This window comes from Podarcis tiliguerta (assembly GCF_965153285.1).
Source record: "Podarcis tiliguerta genome assembly, chromosome: 6".
Taxonomy (NCBI): Eukaryota; Metazoa; Chordata; class Lepidosauria; order Squamata; family Lacertidae; genus Podarcis; species Podarcis tiliguerta.
Window position 1 is genome coordinate 55,271,684 of NC_139539.1, and position 14,412 is coordinate 55,286,095.

A 14,412-nucleotide genomic window follows, 5' to 3' on the forward strand; every position below is an offset into this window, starting at 1 on the left:
TGCCTATCCCAACTTTCTCTATCAGTATCTGGGATTCAACAAGATAATGGAACGGGCAAGTTAATGTATCTAAACAGCAAGAATGAGACATTGACTTGCCCATTCCATTCCATTGTCAGTCATAGGAGCGCCACTGCACTACCAACGTCAAGCTTTTATATAACTGAGTACATGCAAAGAAAGAAGAGTCATATCCTCTGGAGGGAATATTCTCCTCTACCCAGTTTTTCACACACACTCTAAGGAACCACTCCTGGACAAATATTTCTTCCTTTGCTTTTGGGAATCCACTTACAAGGGATCAAAAGCTGCTTCATACTCTCACTTTAAGAATTGCTTCTGTACTGTTGATGTTTCTTTCACTGGTTCCACACACTGATTTCACAGCTGCCTATCTACTGCCTAGATAGCCTCCACCACCAATGTCATTTGGATTGTCTTCCCTATCAGTAACAGGGTTCTACATCAAAGCAGGTTCCTATGACAACCAGATGATTGTCACCTGCTCCTCTCATGACAGAAGTCTTCGCCTCACCTTACCATCTAGGCAGACAAAGCACAAAAGTTTTAGATTCAGGTAGGTAGCCATGTTGGTCTGATGCAGTCGAAATAAATAAAAATAAAAATAAAAATTGTCCAGTAGCACCTTAGAGACCAACTCAGTTTGTTCTGGGTATAAGCTTTTCGTGCGCATTCAGAGATATCTGAAGAAGGGTGCATGAACACGAAAGTTTATACCCAGAACAAACTTACCGTAGTTGGTCTCTAAGGTGCTACTGGACGATTTTTATTTTATTTTATTTCATAAAAGTTTTGAAAGCTTGGAAATGTAACCAGATTTCACAGCAGCAGCAACAGCAGTGACCACTCAAAAACACACCCCTTCTTCACTCTAGTCACAAGTAAAGGATCATTGGCTCTTGAATATTCTTCATTAAGTACCATTAAGGTCAAGTTGTCATTGGTTACAGCTTGTAACTTTACCTATCCCAGTTAAAACTCACACACTTTTTGTATTCACTTACTGTTCTTGTGCACCATTAATCAAGATCTGTACATGCAGCCAAAGTTTTAATTGATTTACAGAAAATCATTCCTAGTCACATTAAATCTCCTGTTCAGAGGAAGATGCCAACCTTCCATCTATTACTTGAAAGCATACTGCATTTGCCACAACCAAAGCCAGGATTCTCCTGAAAGCAATGAAATAAACACCCCTTTCTGGAGACAATTATGTTAAACTTGCCATGATTTCTCTTCTCTATACAATAGCAGGCTGCTGGGGGTGGGGTGGGGGTGGTCATTTAAAAACTTGATGCCTAAAACTTGTCTCAGTACAAGCCAAAGCATCTTCTGTCTTTAAAAATAGGATAGTACTACAATTGTAATCGCCAATGACCTCACATCCTCTACCCTTTCACTTGAATGGGTGCAAGATTCATAACAGCTATAAAAGTGATCCCATCAAGCTTTTTACTGCTGTCCTTGTTTATGAACTACTCAAATGCATTAGTGGAATAACAGAAATTTGACACTGCTACTATATTCATAGTATTTGATGAACAAACTCTAAAAAGAACTAACTTAGGGAAGAATTGCAAGGGCAACATAAACTTTGTTTCACTATAGCATAGTATGAGAGAAAAAAGGTAGCTGAAATTGTTGTTGTTGTTTAGTCGTTCAGTCGTGTCTGACTCTTCGTGACCCCATGGACCAGAGCACGCCAGGCACTTCTGTCTTCCACTGCCACCCGCAGTTTGGTCAGATTCATGTTTGTAGCTTCGAGAACACTGTCTAACCATCTCGTCCTCTGTCGTCCTCTTCTCCTTGTGCCCTCCATCTTTCCCAACATCAGGGTCTTTTCCAGGGAGTCTTCTCTTCTCATGAGGTGGCCAAAGTATTGGAGCCTCAGCTTCACGATCTGTCCTTCCAGTGAGCACTCTGGGCTGATTTCCTTAAGAATGGATGCGTTTGATCTTCTTGCAGTCCATGGGACTCTCAAGAGTCTCCTCCAGCACCAGAATTCAAAAGCGTCAATTCTTCGGCGATCAGCCTTCTTTATCGTCCAGCTCTCACTTCCATACATCACTACTGGGAAAACCATAGCTTTTACTATACGGACCTTTGTTGGCAAGGTGATGTCTCTACTTTTTAAAATGCTATCTAGGTTTGCCATTGCTTTCCTCCCAAGAAGCAGGCGTCTCTTAATTTCGTGGCTGCTGTCACCATCTGCAGTGATCATGGAGCCCAAGAAAGTAAAATCTCTCACTGCCTCCATTTCCTCCCCTTCTATTTGCCAGGAGGTGATGGGACCAGTGGCCATGATCTTCGTTTTTTTGATGTTGAGCTTCAGACCATATTTTGTGCTCTCCTCTTTCACCCTCAATAAAAGGTTTTTTAATTCCTCCTCACTTTCTGCCATCAAGGTTGTGTCATCTGCATATCTGAGGTTGTTGATATTTCTTCCAGCAATCTTAATTCCGGCTAGGGATTCATCCAGCCCAGCCTTTCGCATGATGAATTCTGCATATAAGTTAAATAAGCAGGGAGACAAAATACAGCCTTGTCGTACTCCTTTCCCAATTTTGAACCAATCAGTTGTTCCATATCCAGTTCTAACTGTAGCTTCTTGTCCCACATAGAGATTTCTCAGGAGACAGATGAGGTGATCAGGCACTCCCATTTCTTTAAGAACTTGCCATAGTTTGCTGTGATCGACACAGTCAAAGGCTTTTGCATAGTCAATGAAGCAGAAGTAGATGTCTTTCTGGAACTCTCTAGCTTTCTCCATAATCCAGCGCATGTTTGCAATTTGGTCTCTGGTTCCCCTGCCTCTTCTAAATCCAGCTTGCACTTCTGGGAGTTCTTGGTCCACATACTGCTTAAGCCTTCCTTGAAGAATTTTAAGAATAACCTTGCTGGCGTGTGAAATGAGTGCAATTGTGCGGTAGTTGGAGCATTCTTTAGCACTGCCCTTCTTTGGGATTGGGATGTAGCTGAAATACTGAAGGGTAAATCTATATGCTACTAGGCTCAGTTAAAGGTGTATAAGGCCCTGACTTGGAATCTGGATATCTGACGGAATCTCTTTCTCTATATCAGTGACCCCAGAACCTGAGATCAACTGGGGAGGGAGGTCTTGCTTGCAGTATCACCATGAGTATTACTTGCCGTGCTAGACACCAGGCAGTGCCTCCTTAGCGAGTTTGCCCCAACTTAGGAACACTCCTCCCCTAGAAGTACAGATGTCAGTGTTGTGGCTGGCCTCCTGTCATCAAGTCAAGATCTATCAGTTCTCCTTGGCTTCTGGAAAAGTTGTTTAGTTTGCCCTGGTGCTTTAGGTTGCCCTATTCTATATTGTTCAAATTATATCTGGTTTTAATCTGCATTTTTATTGTTGGAAACAGCTTTGGGACCTTTGAATGAAAGTAGTCTAAAAATTTTATACATCTATAAATAATTATTCCCGTAGAAGACCTGCATGATGACTCCAGGAAAAGTTCCGGCTTAGTCTTCACCCCTTATGTATTGAAATCTTATGTCTAGGTCCTTTCCCCAGGGAGGATTCTGTCATACTATCTGCCATTAGCAGACTAAAGTGGCATGCATGTCATGGGACTTTTCGCATAGGGACCCTCTTTCTTTAGATAAAACACAATTTGCACTGTTGAAGACCAGTGAAAGAGACAAGTTCTAGGTTTAATCCCTGATTTCCACCTGAGTTTCTTGGTGAGTTGCTGCCAGTCAAGAGTAAAGCTGCCAGTCAAAGCAGCTGGTGTTGGACTTCAGCTCCCATCAACGAGAATATGTTATTTAACTCTGCCTCCCATCAGCCCCAATCAACAAGGCAAATTGTCAGAGATGATGGGAGTTGGAGACCACAACATCTAGAAGGCACCACATTGGCTACCCTCAAACTGGACAATACCAGGCTATGTGAATCAAGAGTCTGACGAGCAGAAACTTAGTTTCATAAGTTGCTGACTGTTTAACCTGCTTGGTTGTTTTTCACTGTCCTATATGCTTGACTGCGCATTTTAATATTAATTGTTTATTTTATTATTTGTTCTATACCCTACCCTGGTCTCTATATGGTATCAGCCTTCCCCAACCCAGAGTGCATTTCCAATCAGCCTCAGCTAGCACAGCTGTACTGCCTGGAGTTGATGGGAATTGTGGTCCAAACCATCTGAAGGGCACCAGATTTGGGTCAGGCTGGTATAAAGGAAGGGCGAGTTATAAATGCTTTAAATACATAAATACATTAGTTCATATAAATGTGCAGCTTAACTGAACCGATTGCTGTGGACAGATGACTCATTCATCAATGGTTGCCTGCTATATCCTCTAGTGAAATTAATATGGATTCATAAAAGGCTATAGTGATTTCCCCCCTATTCTTTCTATTTATGCTGCGGGTCTTCAGATTACATTTGCATAAAGCAATTTCTACTGTTTTCTGTTAGAGCATTGTGTGTACATAATAAGAGGGAAAGTGGATGGGGAAAGTATGCAGCTCACATCCTTGGATTTCATTATATACACATGCACACATAAGACCTTTGGACTCACCTTTTGTACTCACTTTTTGTCCTACCCCTTTGAGCTTTCACTAGCACTATCACAATTCATTAGCCAATATTATATTTCCTAGAGCTTTTATATTATTTTTGACCACACACAAAGATCTCTGGGCTAAATAAACACAATTCAATATTTAAATCTTTACCTCTTTAAAGTAAGATGGAACTCATTTAGAAGACCTGTCATTTTTTAGTAAAGTAAAATCTCTAGCCCTCGTGCATATGAATAAACATATGAAAATATACTGCCTCAAAAACCAGAGGCAGATTAGTTTCAGTTGTCCAGAGTAAGACTCCCAATTCTTCAGTCAACTTGTTGTAGGTTTATAGATTTAAAGGCTACACTGTCCTCAAAGACTCCTGGTGGATCACAATATTTCTTTATCCAACTACTATTTGCAGGTTACAGACAGAAAACTCAGGTCAAAAGGTAGTAGTTCCCCTAGGAGACTCAGTGGCCAAAGTTGAGGGATTCTCAAGTTCAGAACCGATCATTTTCACACTGGATCGTACCAGTTACAAAAACAGCTGCCCTTCTGATAAGCACGGTGCAGTCACATCATTTGGTGTAAATGCATGTGGTGGATCTCTGTGGGAAAGTTACCCGCATCTGATAATGCAGTTGTGTTTCTATTTATGAAGTGGCAAATCCTTCCACAAAGCTGCCTACAGAAGCCTTCCTCAACTTGCTGCCAACTCCCATCATTGCCAATGGTTAGCTCTGTAGACAAACTGTAATTAACCGAAGGTGATAGCCATAGAGCTGTTGTGCTGGGATGGCTGTGAAACACTGGCGACTTTATGAAGCAAGTGGAAAATTCACATTAAAGCCAGAGGAAATGGCTTGCTCAAGGAGCCAACCAAGAAGCCCATGGCTAAGCTGGAGTTGGAAGCCATATCCAAGTTTTTCCTCTCGATGCAGCTTTCCTGTTTCTAACCGGAACATAATATGAGTCACAATGCACTGTAAGCTTCAAGGTGAAATGGAAGCCTCTTGCAAGACTACTAAGCCAGAGGCATGCAAGTGTAACTGAAGCCAATGCTCAGGTAGCTGAAGGCTCAGCCTTTCTATAGCGCAGGCTGATCTTCTTTACAGGAAGAGTTGCATCGCTGGCTGACGGAGGTCAAATGAAATCCTCATGGACCTCACAGTGAACTGTGCAGTCTAAACATAGCTGCTTCAGGCTAGAGAGATTTGCAGGCAGGGAATTCTGGGGAAGGAAACTGCTAAGTTAATTTAAGCCCATCCAATGGGAGAGTGGCATTGCATTAATAAGAAGACTCTGGCTGAGAGGGAGAGAGGCAGTCAGAGACCAAACCCTAGTGCATTATAAATATGTTAATGTCACAGCTGAGATGATTACGTTGATACTGTGTGTGGCTGCTTAGAAGAGGGCTTTGTTAGGAAGCAGCGTGTATCTTTCCTAATTAGGCAGCAATGCAGAGTTGGCTAACGAAATAAAGAGGAAAGAGGGTGGATAATTGTACGTTCCTCTTTGCACTGCACACTGACAAAGTCAAACAAACCATCTTCCCTTTTGCTAGGAGCATCCATCCTGGGGAAATACACTTAAATGGCATATAATTGAAAATTCAATGCAGTGTCTTCAATGGACTTAGAAAGGTTGCAACACATGGTGGTGTTCAGAGGGGAATGAACAGGATTGGAGGGAGTGGGACGGAGGAGGAGGACACCTGTTTTGCTACCTTGGATATCTTTAACATAAAATTGGCTTATAAAATAAATATAGTAAGTCATCACTGGGCAACTGCATATTCTTATTAGAGCCTATTCAGTTTCTTCTAACAGTTCTTAGGAGAATGTCCCCAGAAGGCCCAACAGGGTTGTGGTAGCTTGAAGAGATTAGCTATCAGTTAATGAGAGGAACATATTAGCACCTTAAAAAAAATGTTCTGGACCTGTGTTGCCTCTTTCTCTTCAGATTCTATGCTGCAAACTCATAGTCATGTCAGCAGCTGCACTCTAGCTGGACATATGCACTGCCCACAACCATTTCCTGCTCTTTCCAACCAGCTGCTTTGCTGGTCTGGGCATCCAGTAATGAATAATGCAGAATCAGTGGCGTAGCGTGGGGGGTGCAGGGGGGGCCGGCCGCACCGGGCGCAACATCTGGGGGGGGGGCGCTCGCACTCGCACCTCTCTGCCCCTACCTGGCTCACTCACTCTCTCTCACTGCAGTGCTGGCTGTGCAAATCCGATCCGAGCTTCCTTTTCTGATAGCTACACCTTCCCCTCCACACCTGTTCTTGTGACAAGCCCATGGCAGGAGCCATCTTCAGTATCTTCAGCCATCTGTCCCTCTCTCTACCTCCTATTTCTTAAGACAATTCTGCATTGCTGCCTAATTAGGGAAATGCACACAAAACACACACACACACACACACACACACACACACACACACACACAGCAGCAGCATTCCCTACCTGATGCTTCCATCTGGCATGATTAAAATTTGCACATGTTCATTTCAAGGCAGCTGTTACTAATAACATCATATACTACTAAAATGTAAGATCCTTATGCTGTTTACAAAATGAGAAACCTTTGACCAATTGTGGAATGTGTTTTGCCCAACCCAGTAGGTGGCACTGTGGTCTAAACCACTGAGCCTCTTGCACTTGCTGATTGGAAGGTCATTGATTCGAATCCACACAATGGGGTGAGCTCCCGTTGCTCTGTCCCAGCTCCTGCCAACATAGCAGTTCTAAAGCACACCAGTGCAAGTAGATAAATAGGTACCGCTGCGACGGGCAGGTAAAGGGCATTTCCGTGCACTCTGGCGTCCATCACAGCGTTCTGTTGTGCCAGAAGTGGTTTAGTCACGCTGGCCACATGATCCAGAAAGCTGTCTGTGGACAAACACTGGCTCCCTCGGCCTGAAACGAGATGAGTGCCGCACCCCATAGTTGCCTCTGACTGGACTTAACCAGGGGTCCTTTACCTTTATGTTCTACCTATTCTTTTCCATACTTTAAACATGTGTGACCTGAAACAAATCTTACAACCCAAGTAACTAGTCCATTATGTCCACATAGCTCAGTATCCACTCACAGAGTTTGTTTTCATAGAATCATAGAATCATAGAATCATAGAGTTGGAAGAGACCACAAGGGCCATCGAGTCCAACCCCCTGCCAAGCAGGAAACACCATCAGAGCACTCCTGACATATGGTTGTCAAGCCTCTGCTTAAAGACCTCCAAAGAAGGAGACTCCACCACACTCCTTGGCAGCAAATTCCACTGTCGAACAGCTCTTACTGTCAGGAAGTTCTTCCTAATGTTTAGGTGGAATCTTCTTTCTTGTAGTTTGGATCCATTGCTCCGTGTCCGCTTCTCTGGAGCAGCAGAAAACAACCTTTCTCCCTCCTCTATGTGACATCCTTTTATATATTTGAACATGGCTATCATATCACCCCTTAACCTCCTCTTCTCCAGGCTAAACATGCCCAGCTCCCTTAGCCGTTCCTCATAAGGCATCGTTTCCAGGCCTTTGACCATTTTGGTTGCCCTCCTCTGGACACGTTCCAGTTTGTCAGTGTCCTTCTTGAACTGTGGTGCCCAGAACTGGACACAGTACTCCAGGTGAGGTCTGACCAGAGCAGAATACAGTGGCACTATAACTTCCCTTGATCTAGATGCTATACTCCTATTGATGCAGCCCAGAATTGCATTGGCTTTTTTAGCTGCCGCGTCACACTGTTGGCTCATGTCAAGTTTGTGGTCAACCAAGACTCCTAGATCCTTTTCACATGTACTGCTCTCAAGCCAGGTGTCACCCATCTTGTATTTGTGCCTCTCATTTTTTTTGCCCAAGTGCAATACTTTACATTTCTCCCTGTTAAAATTCATCTTGTTTGTTTTGGCCCAGTTCTCTAATCTGTCAAGGTCATTTTGAAGTGTGATCCTGTCCTCTGGGGTGTTAGCCACCCCTTCCAGTTTGGTGTCATCTGCAAATTTGATCAGGATGCCCTTGAGTCCATCATCCAAGTCGTTGATAAAGATGTTGAATAAGACTGGGCCCAAGACAGAACCCTGTGGCACCCCACTAGTCACTCTTCTCCAGGATGAAGAGGAACCATTGATGAGCACCCTTTGGGTCCGGTCAGTCAGCCAGTTACAAATCCATTGAGTGGTAGCAGAGTCAAGACCGCATTTTACCAGCTTCTTTACAAGAATATCATGGGGCACCTTGTCAAATGCCTTGCTGAAATCAAGGTAGACTACATCCACTGCGTTCCCTTCATCTACCAGGCTTGTAATTCTGTCAAAAAATGAGATCAGGTTCGTCTGACATGACTTATTTTTCAGAAATCCATGCTGACTATTGGTGATCACAGCATTCCTTTCTAGGTGCTCACCGACTGTTCGCTTAATGATCTGCTCCAGAATCTTCCCTGGTATTGATGTCAGACTGACTGGGCGGTAATTATTTGGGTCCTCTCTTTCCCCCTTTTTGAAAATAGGGACAACATTTGCCCTCCTCCAGTCTGCTGGGACTTCGCCTGTTCTCCAGGAATTCTCAAAGATGATTGCCAGTGGTTCTGAGATCACATCTGCCAGTTCTTTTAATACTCTTGGATGCAGTTCATCTGGCCCTGGAGACTTGAATACATCTAAACTAGCCAAGTATTCTTGTACTATCTCCTTAGTTATTCTGGGCTGTGTTTTCTCTGCTGAATCATTTGCTCCAAATTCTTCAGGTCGGGCATTGTTTTCTTTATTGGAGAAGACTGAGGCAAAGAAGGCATTGAGGAGTTCAGCCCTTTCTGTGTCCCCTGTTTGCATTTCACCATCTTCTCCTCTGAGTGACCCCACTGTTTCTTTGTTCTTCCTTTTGCTACGAACATACCCATAGAAGCCTTTTTTGTTGCTTTTAACCGCTCTAGCAAGCCTGAGTTCATTCTGTGCTTTAGCTTTTCTGACTTTGTGTCTACACGTGCTGGCTATTTGTTTGAATTCCTCTTTGGTGGTTTCCCCCCTTTTCCATTTTTTGTACACATCCTTTTTTAATCTTAACTCAGTTAAAAGTTCTTTAGATAGCCACCCTGGCTTCTTTAGGCACCTTCCATGTTTCCGTCTCATTGGTATTGCCTGAAGTTGTGCTTTTACTATCTCCCTCTTAACAAACTCCCAGCCATCATGAACTCCCTTTCCTTTTAGTATTACTGTCCATGGGATCTCACCCAGCACTTCCCTAAGTTTTATGAAGTCGGCTTTCTTAAAGTCAAGAAATTGAGTCCTAGTATGCTTGGCTGCTCCTTTCCGTTGTATAGTAAACTTCAGAAGAGCATGATCACTTGCGCCTAATGATCCTTCCACTTCTACCCCATTAACCAGGTCATCGACATTGGTTAGGACCAGATCTAAAATGGCTGTTCCTCTTGTTGCTTCTCCCACTTTCTGGACAATGAAGTTGTCTGCAAGGCCAGTGAGGAATCTGTTTGACCTTATGCTCTTGGCTGAGTTTGACATCCAACAAATATCTGGGTAATTGAAGTCCCCCATTACTACTATCTCCCTTCCTTTTGCATGCTTGGCCATCTGTTCCAGGAAGGCATCATCTATGTCCTCCGTTTGGCTTGGGGATCTATAGTAAACTCCCACAATGAGGTCACTATTATTCTTCTCTCCCTTAATTTTGACCCAAATGCTCTCACTTTGGCTTTGAGGTTCTAAATCTTGGATCTCTTCACAGGTATACACATCCCTGACATATAACGCCACTCCTCCTCCTTTCTTGTCTGGTCTGTTTCTCTGAAATAGATTGTATCCCTCCATTTTTACATTCCAATCGTGGGACTTATCCCACCAGGTTTCAGTGATGCCTATTATGTCATATTTAGTTTGCTGTACCAAGAGCTCAAGCTCACCTTGTTTATTTCCCATGCTTTGTGCATTAGTGTACAGACATTGAAGTCCATTAGTCATTCCCCCGTGTCTCTTATTTAAGGATTTTTTCCTCCCACCACTAGGTCTGCTTGCTGTTTGCTCCATTTGGTCTATGACATTTGGATGATCATCTTCATCAATTAATAGACTCCTACCTTCAGGAGCACTGTCTCCCTCCCCCACATTAGTCAGTTTAAAGCCCTCCTGATGAGGTTTCTTAGTTTTTTGGCAAAAACATTCCTCCCAACCGTTGTGAGGTGCAGCCCATCGCTTGCCAGAAGTCCATCCTCAAGAAACTGCAGTCCGTGATCTAAGAATCCAAACCGTTCCTGTTTACACCATTTGCGAAGCCAGCTGTTTACTTCCACTATTTTCCTCTCTCTCCCTGGGCCACGTCGTTCAACTGGGAGGACAGATGAGATGACGATTTGTGCATTTAATTGCTTCAATTTCCTGCCCAGAGCCTCGTAGTCTCTTTTGATCTTCTGGAGGCTATTGCTTGCAGTGTCATTGGTTCCCACATGAACCAAGAGGAAGGGGTATTTGTCAGTGGGTTTTATGATTCCTTGCAGTCGTTCAGTTACATCTTGGATCTTAGCCCCGGGGAGACAGCACACTTCCCGAGACATCTTGTCAGGCCCACAGATCACTGCTTCTGTTCCCCTCAGTAAGGAATCCCCTATCACCACTACACGCCTTCTCTTAGGTTTGGTCAGGGTTCTTCCGTGAGCGGTCCGCTCCAAGGTCGCCTGCACATTCCCTGAGGACTGACTTTGCTGCTCATCTTCATATACGTGATCGACTGTAATGAGGGAGAGATCCTCAAATGGAGTCTGCTCTTCGTCTTCCACGCTAGGGGAGAGAACCTCAAAGCGATTGTGTATTTCTAGACAATCAGAGCGAACCCTGGGCCTCCTACTTCTTTGAGTCACGTTTCTCCACATATCGGGCTCCTGTGTTGGTGAACTAGCCTCCTTCTCAGGGGAGTCCCCTGTCTCCTCCTTGGTGGGAGACAGGGGACTCCCCTGTCCTCCTCCTTTCCCAAACAAAAAGTATGTCAATCATATTCAAACACACACTTCTATTTTTATTTGAATTAAATCCCCATCTAGTCAGTATCAGTAAATGTTTAATAACTCTCTAAAATCAATGGGAAATAGATGATCTGTCCCACAGGATGAGAATAACAATGTGGTAAAAGGTATTGAAGCAAAGCTGAGTGTTTCCTAACACTTACAATAATGTCACATTTGCAATTGAGTCTATCCTGCTGGGGAAATTTGCCACATTTGGCTTCCATGTCAGTTATTGCCTGCAAGCATTCTTTACTTAACTTGAAGTCTCCAGCTTGCTTGCTTTGTGCTGCCCAATGCAAGTACAGCTCGTGAAATGCCATGCTGTCTTGGAGAGCTATTATAATGCAACAGGAGAGAGATGCAATATGGTACAGTTTCAAAAGGACAACATGTAACCTGAAAAAGATTTTTGAGCTTGATTCCTTTCAGGGTGCCACTCAAAGCTAATGAGATCTATAGAAAAACCCCTACTGAACATAGTGGCTCATGACGGAATTAGACAATAGTACTACTATTTAAGGGCATGACAATTATATAAAAGAGAGGAACTGGTGAAATTCCAATAATTCCAATCTACCCATGAGAAGTGGAAAACATTTGCATCAGTAGTCTTCCATTTGCACAGCTTTTTGGGAAACAACATAAGCCCAAGGAGATTTAAATTACAATCAATCTTCTGAAAAAAAGAACTGTCAGCAATGAATGGTGGGGGGTGTGTTTTTTAGCTGAGTGCATATGCAAAGCAATGTCTGAACATAAAATCTTCCTTATTTTGAATCCCGTAATCACATTTTTCAAATGAAATTATCTACAGAAGCAAAAGGAGAAAGCTTTTATTTATTTAATAAAATATATATTTATATACCGCTAAACTCTACAGAAAACATCAAGTGGTGCACAACAAATAAACATAATTAAAATATAAAAGTGGAAAATGTCATAAGGAACTGGCTAATCACATAAAATTCATCCAACTGAAAAGCCCTGTATTTTGGCCTGGCGAGTGGACATGACTTGGCCAAAGTGACCTGGTGGGACAATTGGAGAGGACTGGCAGGTTTAATCAGGCCCACAAGCCAAAGATTCCCCACCCCAGGCTTAGGGTTAGCTTTGCAAGTTTCTAGAGGTAAACTGCTAAGTCCTGAGTAAGAGGCAAGATTTAACTTGTGCACAACGTATCATTTGTTGTCCTCAACCAGACATAATAATAAAACCACATCACTGATTGCTTTCAGGACAGTGGTATGGTGAGGGGGAACTCACACGCGTGTGCACATGATATATAACTTATTTTGTTTATCAGTCCACTTTTCAAACAGCTGTAAAGCTATGTTCCATAACCAGTTAGCAGGAGTACTCACTGCATGAGGCTTCGGATTCATCAGACCCATCTGGGCATTCCTCTTCACCATCACATTTCCACCTGGAAGGAATGCAGTGACCGTTGTTGCAAGTGAAATCACTTTCTGCACAGGTCTTCTTGGCTGAAAAAAGAAATAGGGAACGTTAGACCGCTGGATTCAATTCAACACAATTATTTCCCACTAAGTGCTTCTCAAAGTAGAGCTGTAAAAATAATGGATGTTAAGGTAGTCATGTCCATTATTTTCAATAGGTTTACTCTGAGGAGAACTAACAGTACACACCACCTTTGATGTCTGTCTCTCATTTGATCTTTCAGGCCAAACATGCAATGACCTCTTTGATGAAATAGCTCTAAGACTCACTGATTGCAAGGATAAGGCAGGATACAAATATAAATTTTAAAAATGTAAACCAGTTTATTATTGGTTTAACTTTCATGGTCTCAGCCACTATGGCCAGCTTCAAGGTTTTCCCCACATTGTGATTTTTGCATAGCGCACATACCTCATGATTCGCAATATATTGCCAGGTCAAAAACTATGAAACAGATATCACAATATGCACTTCAAAATGGTTTTGGACAATATATCACCCAGCCCTGGGGCAGAACCTGCATTCCAGGTGAAACATTATCCTGCGAGACTGGATCAGGTGAGATCATAACAGCATTCACACACTCACACAAGATACCTAATTCCTGAAGCATCCTTATACTTTGGAACTGGGTGCTGAGATTTTATGATAAAAGTCTCTCAGCTCTTACAAAGAATTATAGTTCCTAGGATTTTAAAGTAGTTTACATTTGTTGCACAGACATGCCTGAGTGAATGATCTGGTGAACATGAGCTTAACAATAGCTGAAGACAGAAATTAAGTCTCTTTATCCTGATGCAAACACTCAATGCAGCTTTGGGACTGAAAGAGTTGTTGCCATGCCTTGCCAAAGCCCACCACTGGAGGCATGAAGAGTAAAACCACTAGAAAAACAGATAGTGGCACAAATATGGTATGTAGGATGAAGAATGATCACTGGCCCACTTGGTAAAATATTAATTTTGTTATACCAAAGTCAACTGACAAGCTGTAAAGGAATAGTATGTCAACAGAGAGGCGGATGTGCAGGTGAAAAAGGGTCTGTGATGGGAGCATTAATTTTCTGATTCATAAAACATGCAGTTTCCTTGCTGTGGCATCCCAAAAATAAATGCTGTAAAGCCTCATCAAACATAAACATAATCTACTCAGACAGGCATTCCATGAGAACAAAGTATATTTGTTTTCCCTTGCATTCAACATATGAATTATGAGTTGACATAACAGGTATTTACTTCAGTGTCACCAATAATGGCTCTGTACTAACACAGAACAATTTAGCTAACGGTCCATCAGTATGATGGTCTGCAAGTTTCACTCTCCTGTAGATTCACTTCCTTGTTCTCACAGCATTTTCTACTTGGTCTCAGTATCTGATCCCTC

General features: G+C 42.8%; 1 protein-coding gene across 3 annotated transcripts in view; it reads right to left on the reverse strand.

Moving 5' to 3' along the window:
* LRP8 (LDL receptor related protein 8) overlaps window positions 1-14,412 on the reverse strand; it is a 202,425-nt gene that overhangs the window by 68,035 nt on the left and 119,978 nt on the right. For all 3 annotated transcript variants that reach the window (XM_083448002.1, XM_083448001.1, XM_083448003.1), the window contains one exon: window positions 12,933-13,055. In XM_083448002.1, the coding sequence (XP_083304128.1) occupies window positions 12,933-13,055 (123 nt within the window). The remainder of the gene's footprint in view (window positions 1-12,932; window positions 13,056-14,412) is intronic.